We start from the raw sequence: 19,005 nt of genomic DNA on the forward strand, positions 1-19,005 counted from the left end.
TTAATGAGATGAGGGCTTTAAAGGTGAGGGAAGAAAGCCAGTAAGGAAAAGGTCACTTTTTTTAAAAATTAAGTAATTGAAGGAATAAAATACTGTGTTTATAGGAGAAGAGGAACAAACCATGATTTAGGGGGAAAAAAAGCCAATACTAGAGACTGAGAGGGGAATGCATAAACCTAATTCATAGAACTTTAAATGTGAATGGAGTAAGCAATCCAATAAAATGAAAAAGTGATAGAATAGATAATCCGTTTCTTACAATAAACAAATTTAAAAAGCAAAAACATGCATAAAATATAAATGAGGGAATGAGAATAGTCAGTGTTAGAAGTATTATGGAAAAATAGACATGCCAGTACATTGTTGGTGAAATGATGAATCAGTACAATTTTAAAAGCAATTTTATTAAGCTTCTCAAACATCATGGCTGTTTTTATAGTGGTCCATTTTTGTAGTATTTGATAATTTTCATTTTGGGGAGTATAGTTATTGTTATTGTGTTATTTTTCACTTCTGAAGATTTCTATTCTTCTTTTAGTCTATCCATTTCTTCATTGTATTTTTTAGTTATCTTTTTCAGTATTATAGTATCTTTTTTTAGTTTGTTTATTTCTTCAGTCCTTCAGTCCCATGACTACTTTTTTGTGAAGGTGTCTTTACTTTTCTCTCTTTTATTGATTTTCTTTTTCTTTATTTGGCACAATTCTTGTTACTTTCAAGTGAGGAAGAAGTGCCAGGGTTAAAAATGAAAGTGCTCTCAGACATCTTGCCAAGAATGCAGTCATTCCGTAACCAACCTTTCAATTGTTAACAACTATACATATATACACAACCACATACTCACATACACAAGCATGCATGGAATTCACAGACACAAATACATACAACACTTCAACTTTAGTATTGCTTCCAGACACTACTATTTATTTATAACTCTGATAAGGACATTCCTCTGCTCAAAAGACTTCAAAGGCTCCCCATTACTTATTGAATAAAATAAAATTTTCTTAGTCTCAAGGTTCTCTACATTCTGGAAATTAATCTATCTTATGCACTTTATAAACATATTACTTTGTGTGCTAATATTCTGTTAATTCAACTATTGGCATTAATCTTGTGTTTTACCACCATTGCTCATGCTTAGAATATTATTTCTTTCCCCAAGCTCTCCAATCTCTGTCCATTGAATTCCTAATTACCTACAAGGTCCAACTCAAGTATTCCATCTGTCTGAAGACTTGTGATCTCCACAATCAGTAGCTGAGATAGTCAGTCTTTTTTTCCTTAGACCTAAAATAGCACTTACAACCTATCTTCTGTCCTTATTATATCCAATCTCAAACATTTGACACTTCCTAGCTGTGTGATACTGGGCAAGTCATTTAACCCCAATGACCTCACCTCCAAAAAATAATAATCTCTTTTATTTAATTAGTGCTTTAGGCTCACAAAATACATCATTTGATGCTCACAATACCTTTTGTAAGGCAAGTAGCAAAAGTCTTAACTTCATTTTACAAAAGATGAAAATAAGTCCCAACTTATTTTCTAAGTTTACATAATTCCTGAAATTATATGATTAGCAAGTGATGATAAAAATCAGGACCTCAAATCCAAGTTATCTGACTCCAAATATATTGCTCTTTCTATTATATTATGTTATCTTTACAAAATGAACTGGTCTTATCTTTTATGTATCATTAATTGTCCTCATATAAAGTTTAGCTCCACTAATTAGGTCAGGGATTTTTAATCTTTTTTGCATTGAGAATCCTCTTCGAAATCTATTTGAAGCCTATAAATTCTTTCTCAGAATAATGTTTTAAATGCATAAAATGAAATACAGAGGATTATAAAGGAAACTAATTAGATTAGAAGATAGTTCTCAATTTTTTTTTAAATTTCAAGACCTCCCGATAAGAATTCTTGGTGTAGGTATCAAGGAGTTTAAATTGGATTAACAAAGGAAATCAGAAGATGAATTGAAGGGCCCAAATTCCACATTATTTTAAATAACTATTTGAATTCTGCAATTGGGAATGTCATAAAACCCTACCATGTTTGGGATCTTCATAGATTTTTATTGCCTACTGGAAGAATAATATTCTAATACATAATATGAGTATTTCTAATTGATCTCACTAACATAGAGCAATGCCTTATCTTGTCAGATATTTTGAATTTTAATTCTTTAGAAATTTAAAGAAAATATGCTGGGTTAGACATATCTTGGGATTAAAATCTTAAGGCTATTTTATGATTAGTATTGTCCCAAGGGAACATGGAACTAAGGGCAATTTTCATTCATGAACTAAAGGATTTCCAGGTCAGAGTAGAAGAAAGGATGAATAATGAACTTTCTTTCAGCTTTTCCTGAGTGAGGACAAGCTTGAGTTTAGGGTAGGATTTGGGAATTTTGACAGCCAAACATATCCAAATGAGGATAACACAACAAAGGAAAAGCAAAAGCTAGAAGAGATGGGAGAAGAATGGGTGTGGATTCAACAAGTAAGTTTTAGAGCTGGAAGACGTCTTAAAAGTCTTCTAATCCAATCCCCTCCTTTTCTTAGACGAGAAAACTGAGGTTCAAAGACTGGGAAAACATCTTTACATTAAAAGGTTCTGATAAAGGCCTCATTTCCAAAATATATAGAGAATTGACTCAAATTTATAAGAAACAAGCCATTCTCCAATTGATAAATGGTCAAAGGATATGAACAGACAATTCTCAGATGAAGAAATTAAAACTATTTATAGCCATATGAAAATATGCTCCAAGTCATTATTAAACAGAGAAATGCAAATTAAGGCAACTCTGAGATACCTGTCACACACCTGTCAGATTGGCTAGAATGACAGGGAAAGATAATACATAATGTTGGAGGGGATGTGGGAAAACAGGGACACCGATGCATTGTTGGTGGAATTGTGAACATATCCAGCCATTCTGGAGAGCAATCTGGAACTATGCTCAAAAAGTTATCAAACTGTGCATACCTTTTGATCCAGCAGTGCTACTACTGGGCTTATATCCCAAAGAAATCTTAAAGGAGGGAAAGGGATCTGTATGTGCATGAATGTTTGTGGCAGCCCTCTCTTTGTAGTGGCCAGAAACTGGAAACTGAGTGGATGCCCATCAATTGGAGAATGGCTAAATAAATTGTGGTATATGAATATTATGGAATATTATTGTTTGGTAAGAAATGACCAGCAGGATGATTTCAGAAAGGCCTGGAGAGACTTACATGAACTGATGCTGAGTGAAATGAGCAGGACCAGGAGATCATTATATACTTCAACAACAGTACTATATGATGATCATTTCTGATGGACATGGCCCTCTTCAGCAATGAGAAGAACCAAATCAGTTCCAATAGAGCAGTAATGAATCGAATCAGCTACACCCAGCGAAAGAACTCTGGGAGATGACTATGAACCACTACATAGAATTCCCAATCCCTATATTTTTGTCTGCCTGCATTTTTTATTTCCTTCACGGGCTAATTGTACACTATTTCAAAGTCCAACTCTTTTTATACAGCAAAATAACTGTTAGGACATGTATACTTATATTGTATTTAATTTATACTTTAACATATTTAACATGTATTGGTCAACCTGCCATCTAAGGAATGGGGTGGGGGGAAGGAGGGGAAAAAATGGAACAAAAGGTTTGGCAATTGTCAATGCCGTAAAATACCCATGCATATAACTTGCAAATAAAAAGCTATAATTTAAAAAAAGAAGTATGTTTTTTCTATAGTCTTTTAACATTATTGAGAAAATGTCAAATTGCATGGAATTAATGTTTTTTTCTACTCATTCCCAAAATTCATTTGATTTGGTTTAAGGTTTTGTTGTTATTGGGGGGTTTTGAGACTCCTAATTCAAAGATGGAAACTAATGATAAATAATGATAAACAGATAAAGGAGAGATATTGTAGTTCCTGAATTCCTAGGGATTGAAATAACAGGTGCTATAGCTAACACTTATCAATTAATGAATCAACAAGTATTTATTTAACACCAACTATATGCCAAGCATTATTCATTGGGAATATAAGTCACTGACAGTCACTGATTTCAAACATTTATATTCCATGGAAGGAGAGGGATATATACACACATGTAAATGAAAAATATTCCATTGCATTTAAACCAAAACTTGAAGAAGCTAGGGATTGGATATGCTAATGTACTGTTTCGTTGTGTTGTTAGTGAAAAAAATATCAAGGCATAAGTGTCTTGAGATGATTCTGGGCATTGGTCACTCTAAAAGTCTTTTTATGAGAGGTTTATCATTTTTCTAGAAAGAGATATTGAAGCACAAAGATTAGGTAGCATGGAATTCATGCTTTCAAACAGGTCCCCAGAATTGCATTTTAGTGCCTCCCTCAAGTATTCATTTTTATCTTATAGTTTATTATCAATTTCCAAATAATTATTTGCAAAAACAAACATTCTAGCAGGAAATAGACAAGTTTTAGATAGCTAAATGAAGAAACAGATAATCAGTCTGTATATGTTGGAGAAAGCAAAGAGAAAAAATTTGGGTGGTTTTAAACCCCAACATAGTAAATCAAACCAAAAACATTCCATTAGATGGCAGGCCAAGAAAATGAGATGGGGGGGAAGGAGGGGAGATGAGGAGGAGAAAAAAAATGTATGAAGAGTCAGTAAATGCAAATATTGATAAGAGAGTGAAATAAAGAGAAATGGACAAAGTATTCGAGTTCAGTTAAGGATTACATGCAGGAATGGGGAGGGGGAGAAGGATGGAGAGCAAGGGAGGAAAAAAAAAAGATTGGAGGAAGAAGACCGACAGTCATAGGGATTTGTGATAGGAAAATGAGAAATTGCTGAAAAATAAAATGAAATAAAATAAAATAACGAACTTTTGAGATTAGGGAGAGAGGACTGGACAAGGGAGAAACACACACACACACACACACACACACACACACAAACACATACACACACTCTACGAGTCAGCAAGAGAGCTTGTGGGAGGAGAGGATAACGAGAGGGAGGGATTTAGAAATGAGTTTGAGATCGGTAAGAGCTTGAGCAGCTGGGTGGAGAGCAGCGCAGAGCTTCTGCAGGGCTATGGCTAGAGCACAGCCCCTGGCTTCCCTGCTTCTTCTCTCCCCTTCTCTCATGACACCGCCACCCCGGTAAAGCATTCCTGCTCCTCCGTCTGCACCGTGTCTGTCTTCCCCGCCTCCCTTTTCTCCCTACGATGGCTGGTAATTCCCTGCTGACAGTTCCAAGGTAGGATCCTTATCCCTTGCGGTACCGTACGAGTTCCCCAACTTTTTTTTTTTTTTGCATCTTCTGTAAATTTGTCGGGGTACCTCCGATCGCTCCCTCCCTCCCTGCGGTTCTTTCGGAGTGGGGTGCACCGGGGGGGGTTGGAAACTAAAGACTAAGTTCGACTCCGGCTGAGCGATTCGGCCATCGGGAGGGTTTGCTAATATAATATGCCTTCAACTTCCTAACACAGGTAGGTGCTTTCGCTGGGAGGGGCGAGGTATCTGAACATCCTCCAGGTGGCGAACACTGGGCCGGCCTTCGGAGTTTTAAGGTCTGAAATTTACTCCTCCAAAGAATGAAGGGAAGAACCTTGGGAAGTTCTTAAATTGGGGCATTGTAGAGACTAGACAGATCATGAAATACTTAGGGGTGCTGGGGAAAACGGGCTAAGGGAGAAAATGGCATTGGGGATGGGAGAGGGAAACTTGTGATATTCCTCTCCTTCCTTCTCTATTTTATGGGCACCCATTTGGGCCACAAGAGTAGACTTCGGCAACAGAGTGGACCAAAGGCAATGGGGTCCTGTGTCTCCCACGACTTGTTTAACTAGCACCTCTTCAAGCACCAGAGCAGGAACTTCCCCTTGTTCTGTTTCAATATATGCTACCCGCGGCGTACTATAGTTTAAAAAAAAAAAAAAAAGTCTGTTAATTTTCTAGATGGGTTCGAATCCCACCTTGGACATTAAGTTGTTTAACCTGGTGCATATGAACTAATCCCTCTGGGCTTCATTTCTCTCAATTGCAAAATATTGAGTCTAGATAAAGAATAGTGTAGGATCTGGAGTCAGGGAGACTTGGATTCCAATCCTGCCTCGGATACTTACTAGCCCTAAGAATCTGGAACAAGTAATTTAAGCTCTCTCGGCTCAGTTTCCTCATATATAAAACGGGAATACTAATAATAGCACTTTCCTCTCAGGTTTGTTATATGGATAAAATGAGATAACATATATGAAAAACTCTGTAAACCTTAAGGCTATCAGTGAGATGATGATGATGATGTAGCTGATCCTAGGATCTCCCACCTTATCACCAATAAATAAAACCACAGATATAACTCTCACCATCACCAGCCTCTTGTAAGGGAAACCCAAATTTCTCCTTCAGTTCAATGGGCTCTTGGGTCATATAGAATTGGGAGGGGGGGCGCTATGTGTAAATGTTCAGCAAAAGCCATAGTTTCCTTCCTTCTACTCCCTTTCCTTACCCACCAACCTCCTCCCCAATATTACACACACACACACGCACACGCACACGCACACACACCGCCCGTCTCTGTCTCTGCGAAGCACCCTGCTAGTTCAGACTCATGCCCTACCCTCTGGTTCCCTCCTAATCAGCCCTTGATCAGCGCTAGAACCCTCAAGGATTTGTGGCTCCACTCGGGTATCTCTGAACCTTCAGCAAGCAGCCTGGGTACCGCCAGCACATGGGGCTTAGTGATGGATGCCCGGGTGTGCAGGGGGAGGCCAGCAGAATCGTACTGAGAAGCCTGTGGCGAGAACCCTACTACAATAGATCTCCACCCCCTCAGCCCCACCTCCCTTAAGAAGGATGGGGCTCTGGGTAGTTGGAGGCCGTAGTAAATCTCACGCCCCCCCCCCCACTTCCCCACCTCCCAGCCCCGCCTTTTTCCCGGCAGAAGCCCAAGTCAGTTTCTGTTGGGGTAGCTTAGACTTTTCTGGGCAAATCATTTTTCTGCATATAATTGCCTTTATTTTATATAAGGGATAGTGGAAGAAGATTTGTAAATTGATGGACTCGTATGGGACTGAGATAACACTACACCCCCTAAAAGCAGAGGTTTGAAGCAGATTTTAGGTGTTCAGTGATGCAAGTTCTAACTAGGACTTCTTGTCACTCACAATGAATTCTTGGCATCCCATAAAGATCCTTTTAAAAATCGTCTTGTTTTTATTGCTTTTTGTTTTATTTTGTTTTGACATCTCATTATAATTATTTTTTTAAATGTATTGCCTTGGGAGGCAAGAGGAACCAATCAATGGAATTGTTTTTTTTTTTTTTTTAATAACAACAGAAATCCAGCAATAAAACCATCTTCTATTGTTTCTACCACTAAGAACTTCTAAATAGGTCCATTTTTTTTTTAGTTCTTTGTGAAAACAATAAAGTAATTGATTTTTTAGGGTAACATTCCTAAATCTCTAGGCACAGAGTATTTAGAAGGTGAAATGAGGTGGAGGACATACTCATTTCTCTGTCAAAAGCAAGCAAAGATGGGGGGAAAGGGAAGGGAAGGATCATATAGTAGTATCAAGGTGCATTAAAAGCACTTTCAATAATTCACTGGTCACGTGTTTTTAACCCATTTGTTTGAGAACCAAGCTAATCTGGATTGAAACAGGTTTGCTCAGGCAAATGAGGTGCTTTTTGAAAATAATGGAAATGCCCTTTCATGCCAAAACACAAGCTGTGTTTGAGTTTTCTGTAGCTGGGCTAGAAATTGTTTTGACAAAAGCCACCAGACTGCAATGGCAGCAGACACAGTGAGTGTATCATGTACAAAGCAGTGAGACTTCTCAAAGACTTTACTGACAACTGCAGTAAATCACACCTATTGCATCAAGGAATGAATATTCACAAGATACAACCGATTTCTACCTGTCACTGTGGAAAGACTTTGTTTCTATTTTTAAAAAACAAATTCAGTTGACTGCAATAAATTAGTTGATTGTGATTATTCTATATTTTTTAATCTAAGAAACCAGATAGGTACTAGGATGAGTTCTGATTTTACAGTCATATTTTAATTCAAATCCTACCTCTGTGACTTATGATCTGGGTGACCCTGGGCAAGTCATTTTATTTCAAGGACTCTGTTTTCTCATCTGTAAAATGGAGCAGTTAGATTAATAAATTTATCTTTTTCTTAACACAATAACTCTCTAATGGGATTTTCTCCAGATTCCAGGTGAAAATGACAAGATTTGCCAAGAAACTTTATCATTAAAGCAAAGTGAGAACATATGGATTTTTAAAAGCAAAATTCTTGTTTCTTCAATATATCTGTGCATTTTGTTGTGAAAATCTATTTTAAAAACTAGGTATCTGTTTTTTCAAGATCTATTATAATAAAAACATCTAGAATTATTGAATATCTATATAAATACAAAGAGAAATAAGTAATTCAATATCAAATTAAGTCCAAATTAAATTAGCAATTTTAAAATCCAATAGATGAATTTTTATGTTAAGAATTAAGAAATAATACAAAAATTTTGTGGTTTATACATTTTAAATAATATGAAAAGAAACAATGTGGTATTCTAAATGATAATCTGAGTATAATACATGAGTATTAAACCAATTCTCCTTTTTTCTTTAACCCTTAAAATGTCTCATACATAAAAAATAAATGAAAAAAATATATTCAAGGAAACTATGTATTACTACATATAATAATTAATTATATAATATTCAATATGTAGTTATACATAATCATTTATTTAGTAGCTTTTTAAGAACAAAAAACCCACAAATAATTATTTTGGCGGGGAAAATATGATTGAATATGTATCTAGATTTGGAATATAGACCTAGAAGGGCACTAAGAAACCAATTAGTCCCACTCCCTCATTTTATATATAAGAAACTAAGGTCCAATGAAAGAAAATGACTAACTCAGTGTCACACTAATCACAGGTTTCAGAGGCAGGATTTGAACCTGATCCCTCAGACTATAGAACTAGTGTTCTTTAGAATAGTATACTTCACTATCACCCTCCATTCCTTAGAAAAATATGTCAATATATAAGACCTTGGATATGCTTTTACTTCAAAATTAATTCTTTTTTTAAGCTGTAAAATTTAAATTTCTTATTAGGAAGAAATGTTCAAACAAAAAGAAATCTTAAGTTGTGAATTTTAAAATGGAATCTTTAGTCTTAGCCATGAGATTCTAAGCCAATTTTTTTTCCTGGAAAAAAATAAAATGAACTAGAATAAAAGCTTATTTTTAACTAAGTCCTCTGTTTCAATTTCTTTATATATAAAACAAGAGTCAACAATTTAACTCTAAGTTTTTTTTCCCAGATTTAGAACATTCTGCTTCTGTTTCCCCACTTGTATGTAAATAACATGATCTTTATTGAAAACCACTAAGAGAATGAAATATTCTATGGTGATTCTGTGCTTTGGTTAGTTGAGAGAAAAGCAGCTATTACTAACTGTGTGCATCTCTAAACCACCTTAGTTTTGACCTCCAGCCTTGGTAACTAACTTAGTAACTAAGCATTGTGGGAATCTAACTGAGCATTTTCCTAATGACTAAGGATCTTGCAGTGCTACACTTCAGGGTCTTTTCTTTGAACATTTTTATTATTGTTATGCATGTGGTCTAAGTATAAGAGATTAGAATGTACTACATTAGCCACAAGAGCAACCTTAGAATGTACTTAAAAAAAAAAAAAAAACAGTATACTGAGATGGGTGGGGGCAGCTAGCAAGGAGGCTGAGGCTGACATCTCAGAACTTAAAAGTGCTGAGCTGCAGTAGGCTTTCAAATGGATGTCCTTACTAATTTTCACATCAATATGGTGTGGGAAGAAGGGGAAAGGAACAGGATGAAGATATTGGTGTTAGAAAGGGAATAAGCTAAAGTCACCATAATGGATATAGCCCATGAGCAGCTCCTTTGTTCTAACCTGAGAGAGATAGGAAAACAAAATTCTTTTTTAAAAAAAGTTACCCACTTTTCCATAATTTTTTTTCTCCACAGTGTAGAATAAAAGGAAAATAAAAACAAACCTCAGATTGATTGAATGGTTACAATTATTTGAGTTCTAGCTAAGGAGCATTTTATTGTACTTTCAAATCCTCCAGATTGTTGAATGTTTTATATACAGGCACATTTACATAAGTATATTCTACAGACTTTTATATCTACTAAAAAAGGTTGGCTTTTTTTAAGTCCTTTGGGTGATTTCCCCCACACACACACTTTTGCATTATATAATACTGCCACTGTAAAACTACAAATTTACTTATGTTGAGTATTTTTTTTCAATAAAGATCATGTTATTTACATACAAGTGGGGAAACAGACACAGAATGTTCTAAATCTGGAAAAAAAACTTTAGAGTTAAATTGTTGACTCTTGTTTTATACATAAAGAAATTGAAACAGAGGAATGGATTGCTTTCCAAAATTCACTCAGGTAGTTAGGAATAGATCCAGGACTAAGACCACTGTCGAGGGATCCTTCCATTGTACCATAATCTCTTAAGTGACATATATTTAAATCCATCCAGGCTTCTGGAATGTTTATCAATATCCTCAAATAATTCATCCATTGAATATCTAACCAACATGCTAGACACTCTCTTCTGGTGTCACACACACACACACACACACACACACACACACACACACACATATGAAAGAAGCAAGGTTAAAAACCAATGACAACATGAAACAAATAGATTGGTTCGATTTTGTGGCTGACAAGGAACAGATTGTCCAATTTGATATCTTAACCTTCAATCACCTGGGAACAACCTTTGCAAGGAATCCTGCATCACAAAGTTTTTCAATCTCTGTTATTAATTTTTTTCACGACAAGCTAAAATACATCAAGTGGTTTGTATATCTTTTCCTAGTTTTCTAGGTTACTAAGAGTGTATCCCAGAATGTTTTCTAAAATATTTCCCAAATGTCTAACAACGTTCTATCTAGAGTAGAAAGAACTCCTTTTGGTTTGATATATTTGATTCTTAAATACAGTTTCTTTTAGATTTTGAATTAAAAGAAAAATTAAGCCTTCCTTAGGAAATGGGATACATGGATTTTGGTTCATTTTTTCCAATTTATTTTGTGTAGTCCTGATTATCTTACCAGCATTTCATTAAAACAAATCAAAATCTATAATTTAAATCAATTAGAATGTTCATTTTAATAGATAGAAGAGCAATTTTTATGTCATCAAGATCAATGAGGAAATGGAATTAATATCAATATTCTGATGTCAGTAATCTTCCTATTAAATGAGTAGAATTGCATGGAGTATCCAATATATATATTGAAAATTATCTCTTAAAAGACTGGCATTGACAGATATTCAATTAGAACTTTATTGTATAAACTCAGTCTCTGGTTACTTGGGAAAAGGAGAGATCATGATTTCACCTTAAATAGACAATCAGTTTTTTATATTTTAAAGTATATTCTTTCCAAGGAAGTGTTGAGATTTGTGTGTTATATAAGACAGTTCAAGTTTGAAAAGAAAATGCCATTATTTGTGGAATATCCAGCAAAATTCTTGTAATTTAGCCAAATGTTGGGGGTATAAATGAATACTTATCTGAATTAGCCATTTTAAATATCTTGTTATTCATTTATTTCAGAGGTGTCACTTCTACATGATCACATTTAGTGTTTTCTTGGCAAAGATATTGGAGTGGTTTGCTATTTCCTTCTCCAATTCATTTTAAAGATGAGGAAACTGAGACAAATGATTTAAATGATTTGCCCAGAAACACATAGCTAGTGTCTGAATCCATATTTAAACTCCAGAAGATGAGTCTCCCTGACTCAAAGCCCTACTCTCTTATCTACTGCTACACTTATTTAACTTCCCATAGTCTTAAATACAAAATACTTTTAAATAAAAATGCTACTGTTTTCAAGTACATGAAATAGTTCAGTCTGAATAACAAAAAAGTATTTAGTAGCCTTTTAATGAGACTTGCTTCAAATAATAAAATCAGAATTGTTTATGTTGATAATTGCTTTATTTTTAATAATCTTTTTAATTGGATGATTTTCAATGTTTTAAGTAGAATAACATTCTATCTTGCATTTACTATTACCTTGATATGCAAAAGAATGGTTTTTACCCTGTAGTTAGGCTTTGTGTCTGTATAAGTTATCATGTGTTATAAATTAATGAAATAATGGTTAAGGTTTTCTTACTGTAAAAGGTATTTTCATACTCTTTCATGATATAATAGAGCGTTTTGTGAACTTTAAAGAAATCTACAAATGACTAGGATTGTTGTTACTACTATGCTGAAAGAAGTGGAGGAAAGGGAAGAAGAAAAGAGAGAAAGCGCTCAAGACAAATTGAAAAAAAATGTACAGTGATGTTATTAATTATCTTTGGACACTACTGTCAAAGACTACCTCAATTGGTTGAAGTATTACAAAGAAAACAAAATTTTGTCACATTCACAAGAAATATAAAATAATATCCTTTGAAAACACATAAGAAATAAATCAGGACCTGTTCACTTTGCCAGTAAACATATAAACTTTGATAGCATTTGGGGATCTTGATTTGGCCTCATAGTAAAATTAGTCCATAAATAAGGCTCTCATGAAATATAAGTACCTTTTTGCTAATCAGTTTGCTAACGAGAAAAAAAAAATATATATGTATATATATATATATATATACTCAATAGAATACTCGAAGGAGTGGACCAATTTGACCACAGATCATAGATCTGGATCTAAAATAGAATTAGTATTCTAAGGAAGTATCTTATACTTTTGTTTTTTGAAATATTTGCCTGAAATATGCCAGCATGTAGCTGGGAAAGCTCATCATTAGCATTTATGGAGCACAGCACAGATCCAGGGCACTGTGGTAGGCACTAGAAATCATGTGTTTGTAATAAAGAAAGATATCTCAATGAGTTTAATGTTAGGAAATTTTTTTTGAAAGTGAATAAGCTCTCTTCCTAATTTTCAAACTTGTTTTATAAGTAAAAAAATGATAACTAGAATTTATGAAGCACTTTAAGATATGCAATATATGTCCATCTATAGTAGTGTTGTTGAATGCACTGCTCCATAACATGTGACATGCCAACAAATATTTATTTCACCTAGTATGCCCAAGACCTCCTATTGAGTTGAAATCTTTTTTCTTAGAATTCAGCATTTAGCACAGTGTCTGGTATGTAGTAGGTGCTTAATAAATATTTATTGATTAAATCACAAAAAGGTGTAAGTCACTTTGGAGTACCTTCACTGTCCCAAAATGTCTACTTTCTGTAGACCTCAGTGAGAATCAGGAGATACTAACATAGCTTAAGATTTGACCAATAACAAAGAATAAAAATCTAAAATGAATGGAAGTAGATGTGTCTGAATGCTAGTCTCTTTGCTTGTCCCCATCGGACACAAACTACATTGACAACTGATAATAGAGGATGGTCAAAGTGACCATATGCAAAATAAATATGGCACTTGATGTTTAATTCAAGGTGGAATGAGTGGGACGAGATCAGATGTCATCCTACATCTTTCTCAGAGAGTAGGAATAATCACTCTCCTAAATTTCTCTAGTAGAAATGAAGCACAAGATAACCAAATTAATTATTTAAAACTTGCTTGTCCTCTGATTTCAAACAGTGGTACTAAGAACATAATGAAATTCCATAGATAGCTGCCAAAGTATTTTGTTAAAAGCCAGATGCCATAGATTTTTAGATTTTCAAGTTTAGTTTTAGATTCGCAAGTTAGTACAGAAAAAGAATTAATTGAAATTCCTAAGTACCTTGATATGCTGTCTGTCAAATGACATTTAAAATTTTGCTTATGGTATATAGATACTACAGTGAATAATAGTAAGGAAATTTGATATGCCATATTACTTGGTATAAATGTGAGTCGTCAAAATGCTTAGGATGACTCCTAATTTCCTTCAGGGATCTAAGAGGGATGGAGAATGAAAGAGATAGGGAGTAAATCTCAAGGACTGACCCTAACTTCAAGTCCAGAATTTCCCAAATAATAATAAGCCTACATTGGAAAAGAGAAGTTAGATTCTAGACACTTCAAGTGTTAGATTGTGTTTTGAACATTTTTACAGGGGTTTCAGTTGAGCAGGAATCTTATTTAATGACAATATAATTGGCTTATTATAATTCCTTTATGGGAGTGGGAATATGGAGAATATTTCAACTCTGGCTTCACCTCATATTATGAAATAATTTCAGTCTAACAAAGGTCACTAATTCCAATTACTAATACATAATCAGCTCAATTCTAAAATGAGCTTTTATTTTTCAGATATGCCTAGTGTGTTGGAGTTGTTCTGCTGTTTGGTTAGCAGTTCATTGTTTTACTGGATGAAAAATTGCTTGAGTTTGAAAGAACTTGAGAAACTGACAGGCTAAAAAGAATATTGAGACATACCTTACATTTTGTGGAATAGCATTTTAAAAAATACTGAAATCCACCACCATTTCTCAAATCTGTAGTTTATTGTTATCAAAAGATACTGCAGAAAGTTGCACGTTCAATAAATATTTAGAGATCAATTTTTGCTAGGAACTCCTAGGCATCTATTATAGTCAACATCATTAAATATTTACCAAACCAAATGATTCATGTTGTTTACTTATGAGATCTTGTTTAAATAAGAGTTAAAAACTGGCATTTAGACATATGTAGTTTCTTGTAGACTAACAATATAATCCTTCATTTTACTGCTCTTTTCAAACTAAGTAGATTGAAAAAAATTAATGATATTTTACTAAAATGCCCATGGATATTTCATAGAATTATTTTTTGTCTTATTAAGGGATACTAGTAAAAAAAATCTTAGTCCTATTTAAATTGCTTTTAAGCAATCACAAAGCTGATTGCATTTTCTCTAATAATGATAGAAGAAATAATAATAATATCCAGAATTTATGTAGATATTTAGATTTGGAAGGAGCTTTACAAATATTACTTCATTTTATCCTCATAATGCTGGGAGACAGATGTTATAATTATCTCCACTTTACAGATAAGGAAATTGAGGTAGACAGGGCTTGAATGATTTTCCTCACTTCATATAGGTAGTAAGCTTCTATGGCCATATTTGACATTCAAATATAATTGTAGTACTTTATATATTGCACTACCTAACTAAGGTAACTGAGGAAAGCTCAAGTTGGCCAAAAAGAGATTCATCAAATAAATCAAGTAGAATGTCTTTATAAAGCTAGTGTTGGGTTAGTTAGTATTAGGTTGTCAAGGGTATGACCTGAGCCTGCAAAATAGTCAAAAAGATGTACTCGTACTTTTGGGACTTTCTTTAATGACAACTAATCAATAAATATTTATTAAGCACCTACTTTATGCCAGACGTCATTTTACACACTGGACCATTATGTTTCCAGAAATTATTTGGGTAAATGCTTAGAATCTTTTTGTTGAAAATTATAGACAGCTAGTAGGAAGGAAGATTATTCAATTAAGGCTCAACAGATTTTGATGTGGCCCCCAGTGCAGGTTTCCTATTTAGATGTCTTCTGGCCATCAGTTTCTTTAATGAGATGTTTGATTTAGACAAACTCTGAAGTTCCTTCCAGTTCTAATGTATGGCTCTATGAGAAAATGAGTACAAAACTAAGAACTGTTATATTCTAGATATGTGACTATTAAAAATGATTTTGTCATACAGATGTTTTTCAAGAGGATATGTTTTTTAAAAGATTATTTCCATGGTATGAAACTGAACCCTCAGTGACTAATGGTTGCTCCAAGTATGAATATCTATGTCACATGTTTTGCCCCATTTTTAAATAGATGATTATTTTTATTTACTTTTGTTTACTAAGGTTCTTATTGACTTTAATTGTTTTAGATTCTGTAACTGTATTCACAGATAAAATGCTTTTTCAATGTGATTTAAGGGATGATGACTTGTTTGAAAATAATATTAATAAAAACTGACAGTGACTGAGAGTCATAAAGTCGAGTATCTCTTTTGATTTTTATGTAATACCCAATGGGATAAGTAGATCTTATATATTAGGACCCAGATGAGAGAACTGAGATGCAAAGTAATACCTGTGGTTAAAAGTTAGTAAGTGGTAGTAAATCCAGGTGTTTTGACTCCAAAATTAAGATTCTTTCCATTCTATCTTATAAATTAGAATCATTATCTAAAGTTGCTCCTATAAGGTGTTATTTCTGTAAGATCTTTTTCCTTGGAGCCATGTAGTACTAAAAAGGAAAAAAAAAATTGTTTAAAGTGAAAAAAGTAAATCAATGGGTAAAACATAAGATATTGCTACTCTTGTAGATGGAAATTTTGATGGCTTTATGCAAATTATATCCAAAAACTTTACTTATCTAAATGTGATTATGGAGACAGAAAAAGTGAACTATAGCATAAATATAAAGACTTAAATCACCTCGTGAAAAATATAGAATGATTCCACATTTGTATTTGAATGGTTTATTGGTTTGAAGGGACAAATGAAGAGTTTTATGTATTACAAATTGGGGGAAAGTACAAATAAATAGTTTCAAGTGCACAAAATGAGTTGCTGGATAAAATTAGGGATCTCAGCTCTACAAAGCTTTATGGAATTACAGTTCATTTGCATGTAATTGTTTTATACTTCCAGGTAGCAAAAATTTTAAAAGAATTGATGAGTCTTAAGAGAATTTGGTGAGTTGTTATTTTTTAAGTGAAAACTGAAAGCCAGAGTGTATGTGTGTGTGGGGGGGGTATGTTTTTAAAATTTCTGTCACTGAAGTAATTATAGGAAGTGGAAGAGATTAGAGATAGGAGTGGCTAAAGAGTAGGGGACTAAAGAGTCAAGAATGGTAAGAGTCAAAGAAATAGCAATGTGCCCAAAGAAACTTTGTTGGAGTTGTTTGAAGAGACAAGCAACAAGAGTAGTCAGGGGGAAAAGTCAGTTCCTTGTTCCTGATTGACTGAATAAAGACTGCGTTTATAGCTATTGCCTCTCAGCAACACCTATATTTTAAAAGAGGGGAAATCTCTCAGAAGACTTCTTTAGTCTGCCCCCTTTAATTTAAGAAGGAAAAGGAAAAAAGAGGAAAGATAAGTTCTGCAGTTGCCTTGAAGCATCATAAATAGCTAGTTTGATTTGCCCCAAAAGTCAAGCCAGGTTATCTGCTATGACTATTGTTCTGATTAGATTGTTCATCCTAGTGGGTGAATATCTAGCTAATTTTTTAGGATTAGTTCAGGGGCTGCAAAAATCATCTGTTTTGCAATTCTGGACTTAAAAGGTACTATTATTTAAATTAAGAGATATAACTTTATTATTTTTTATTATAGCTTTTTATTGACAAAACATATGCCTAGATAATTTTTCAACATTGACCCTTGCAAAAACTTCTGTTCCAACTTTCCCCTCCTTCCCTCTACCTCTTCCCCTAGATGGCAGGCAGTCTCATACATGTTAAACATGTTAAAGTACATGTTAAATGCAATATATGTATACCTATTTATATAATTATCTTGTTGCACAAGAAAAATTGGATTTAGAAAGAAGGTAAAAATAAGCTGGGGAGAAAAACAAAAATCCAAGAAAACAGTAACACAAAGAGTGCAAATGTTATGTTATGGTCCACACTTATTTCCCAGTGTTCTTTCGCTGGGTGTATCTGGTTCTGTTCATCACTGAACAATTGGAACTGATTTAGATCCCCTTATTGCCAAAGATAGTCACGTCCATCAGAATTTATCCTCATACAGTATTATTGTTTAAGTGTTTAATGATCTCCTGGTTCTGCTCATTTCACTCAGCATCAGTTCATGTAAGTCTCTCCAGCCCTCTCTGTAATTCATCCTGCTGGTCATTTCTTACAGAACAATAATATTCCATAATATTCATATACCACAATTTATTCAGCCATTCTCCAATTGATGGGCATCTACTCAGTTTCCAGTTTCTGGCCACTACAAAAAGGGCTGCCACAAACTAATTTGCACATTTGCACATTGTTCCTTTCCCTTCTTTAAGAGATATAACTTTCTTAGTATCTTTTTGAAGATAATTGTAAATTTAAAAAAAGCTTACAAATGCTACCTTAGAATACAGAAGTGCCATTACACATCTTTCAGATAGGCTAAAATGACAAGAAAAGATAGCAAATGTTGGAGGGGATGTGGGAGAACTGGGACACTGATACATTGTTAGTAAAGCTGTAAACTGATTCAACCATTCTAGAGAGCAATTTGGAACTATGCTCAAAGGACTATCAAACTGTGTATACCCTTTGGCCCAGCAGTGTTACTACTGGGCTTATGTCCCAAAGAGATACTAAAGAAGGGAAAGAGACCTGTATGTGCCAAAATGTTGTGGGAACCCTTTTTGTAGTGGCAAGAAACTGGAAACTGAGTGGACGCCCATCAATTGGAGAATGGCTGAATAAACTGTGGTATATGAATATTATGGAATATTATTGTTCTGTAAGAAATGACCAGCAGAAGGATTTCAGAAAGGCCTGGAGAGACTGACATGAACTGATGCTGAGTGAAATGAGCAGAACTAGGAGATAATTTTACATGGCAACAATAAGATTATACCATGATCAATTCTGATGGATACGGCTTTCTTCAACAATGAAATGATTGAGGCCAGTTCCAATGAACTTGTGATGAAAAGAGCCAACTACACCCAGAGAGAGACTGTGGGAACTGAGTATGGAACACAACATAACATTTTCACTCTTTTTGTTGCTGTTTGTTTGCATTATGCTTTCTTTTTCATTTTTTTCCCTTTTTGATCTGGTTTTCCTTGTGCAGCATGATAATTGTATACATATATTAGATTAATTATTTTTTAAATGCGTAACATATATTGGATTACTTTCAATCTTGGGGAGGAGATGGGAAGAAGGGAGGAAAAAAATTTGGAATGCAAGGTTTTTCAAAGATCAATGTTGAAAAATTATTCCATGCATATGT

General features: G+C 34.2%; 1 protein-coding gene across 1 annotated transcript in view; it reads left to right on the forward strand.

Annotated features, from left to right (window-relative positions):
- Positions 1–5,036: 5,036 nt before the first annotated feature.
- Positions 5,037–19,005, forward strand: part of SPHKAP (SPHK1 interactor, AKAP domain containing) — a 154,231-nt gene continuing 140,262 nt past the window's right edge. Inside the window, exon 1 of the mRNA XM_051983383.1 lies at positions 5,037–5,271. Within this exon, the coding sequence (XP_051839343.1) occupies positions 5,240–5,271 (32 nt within the window). The 5' untranslated portion in view covers positions 5,037–5,239. The remainder of the gene's footprint in view (positions 5,272–19,005) is intronic.

Source organism: Antechinus flavipes, chromosome 3 (assembly GCF_016432865.1).
Source record: "Antechinus flavipes isolate AdamAnt ecotype Samford, QLD, Australia chromosome 3, AdamAnt_v2, whole genome shotgun sequence".
Lineage (NCBI taxonomy): Eukaryota > Metazoa > Chordata > Mammalia > Dasyuromorphia > Dasyuridae > Antechinus > Antechinus flavipes.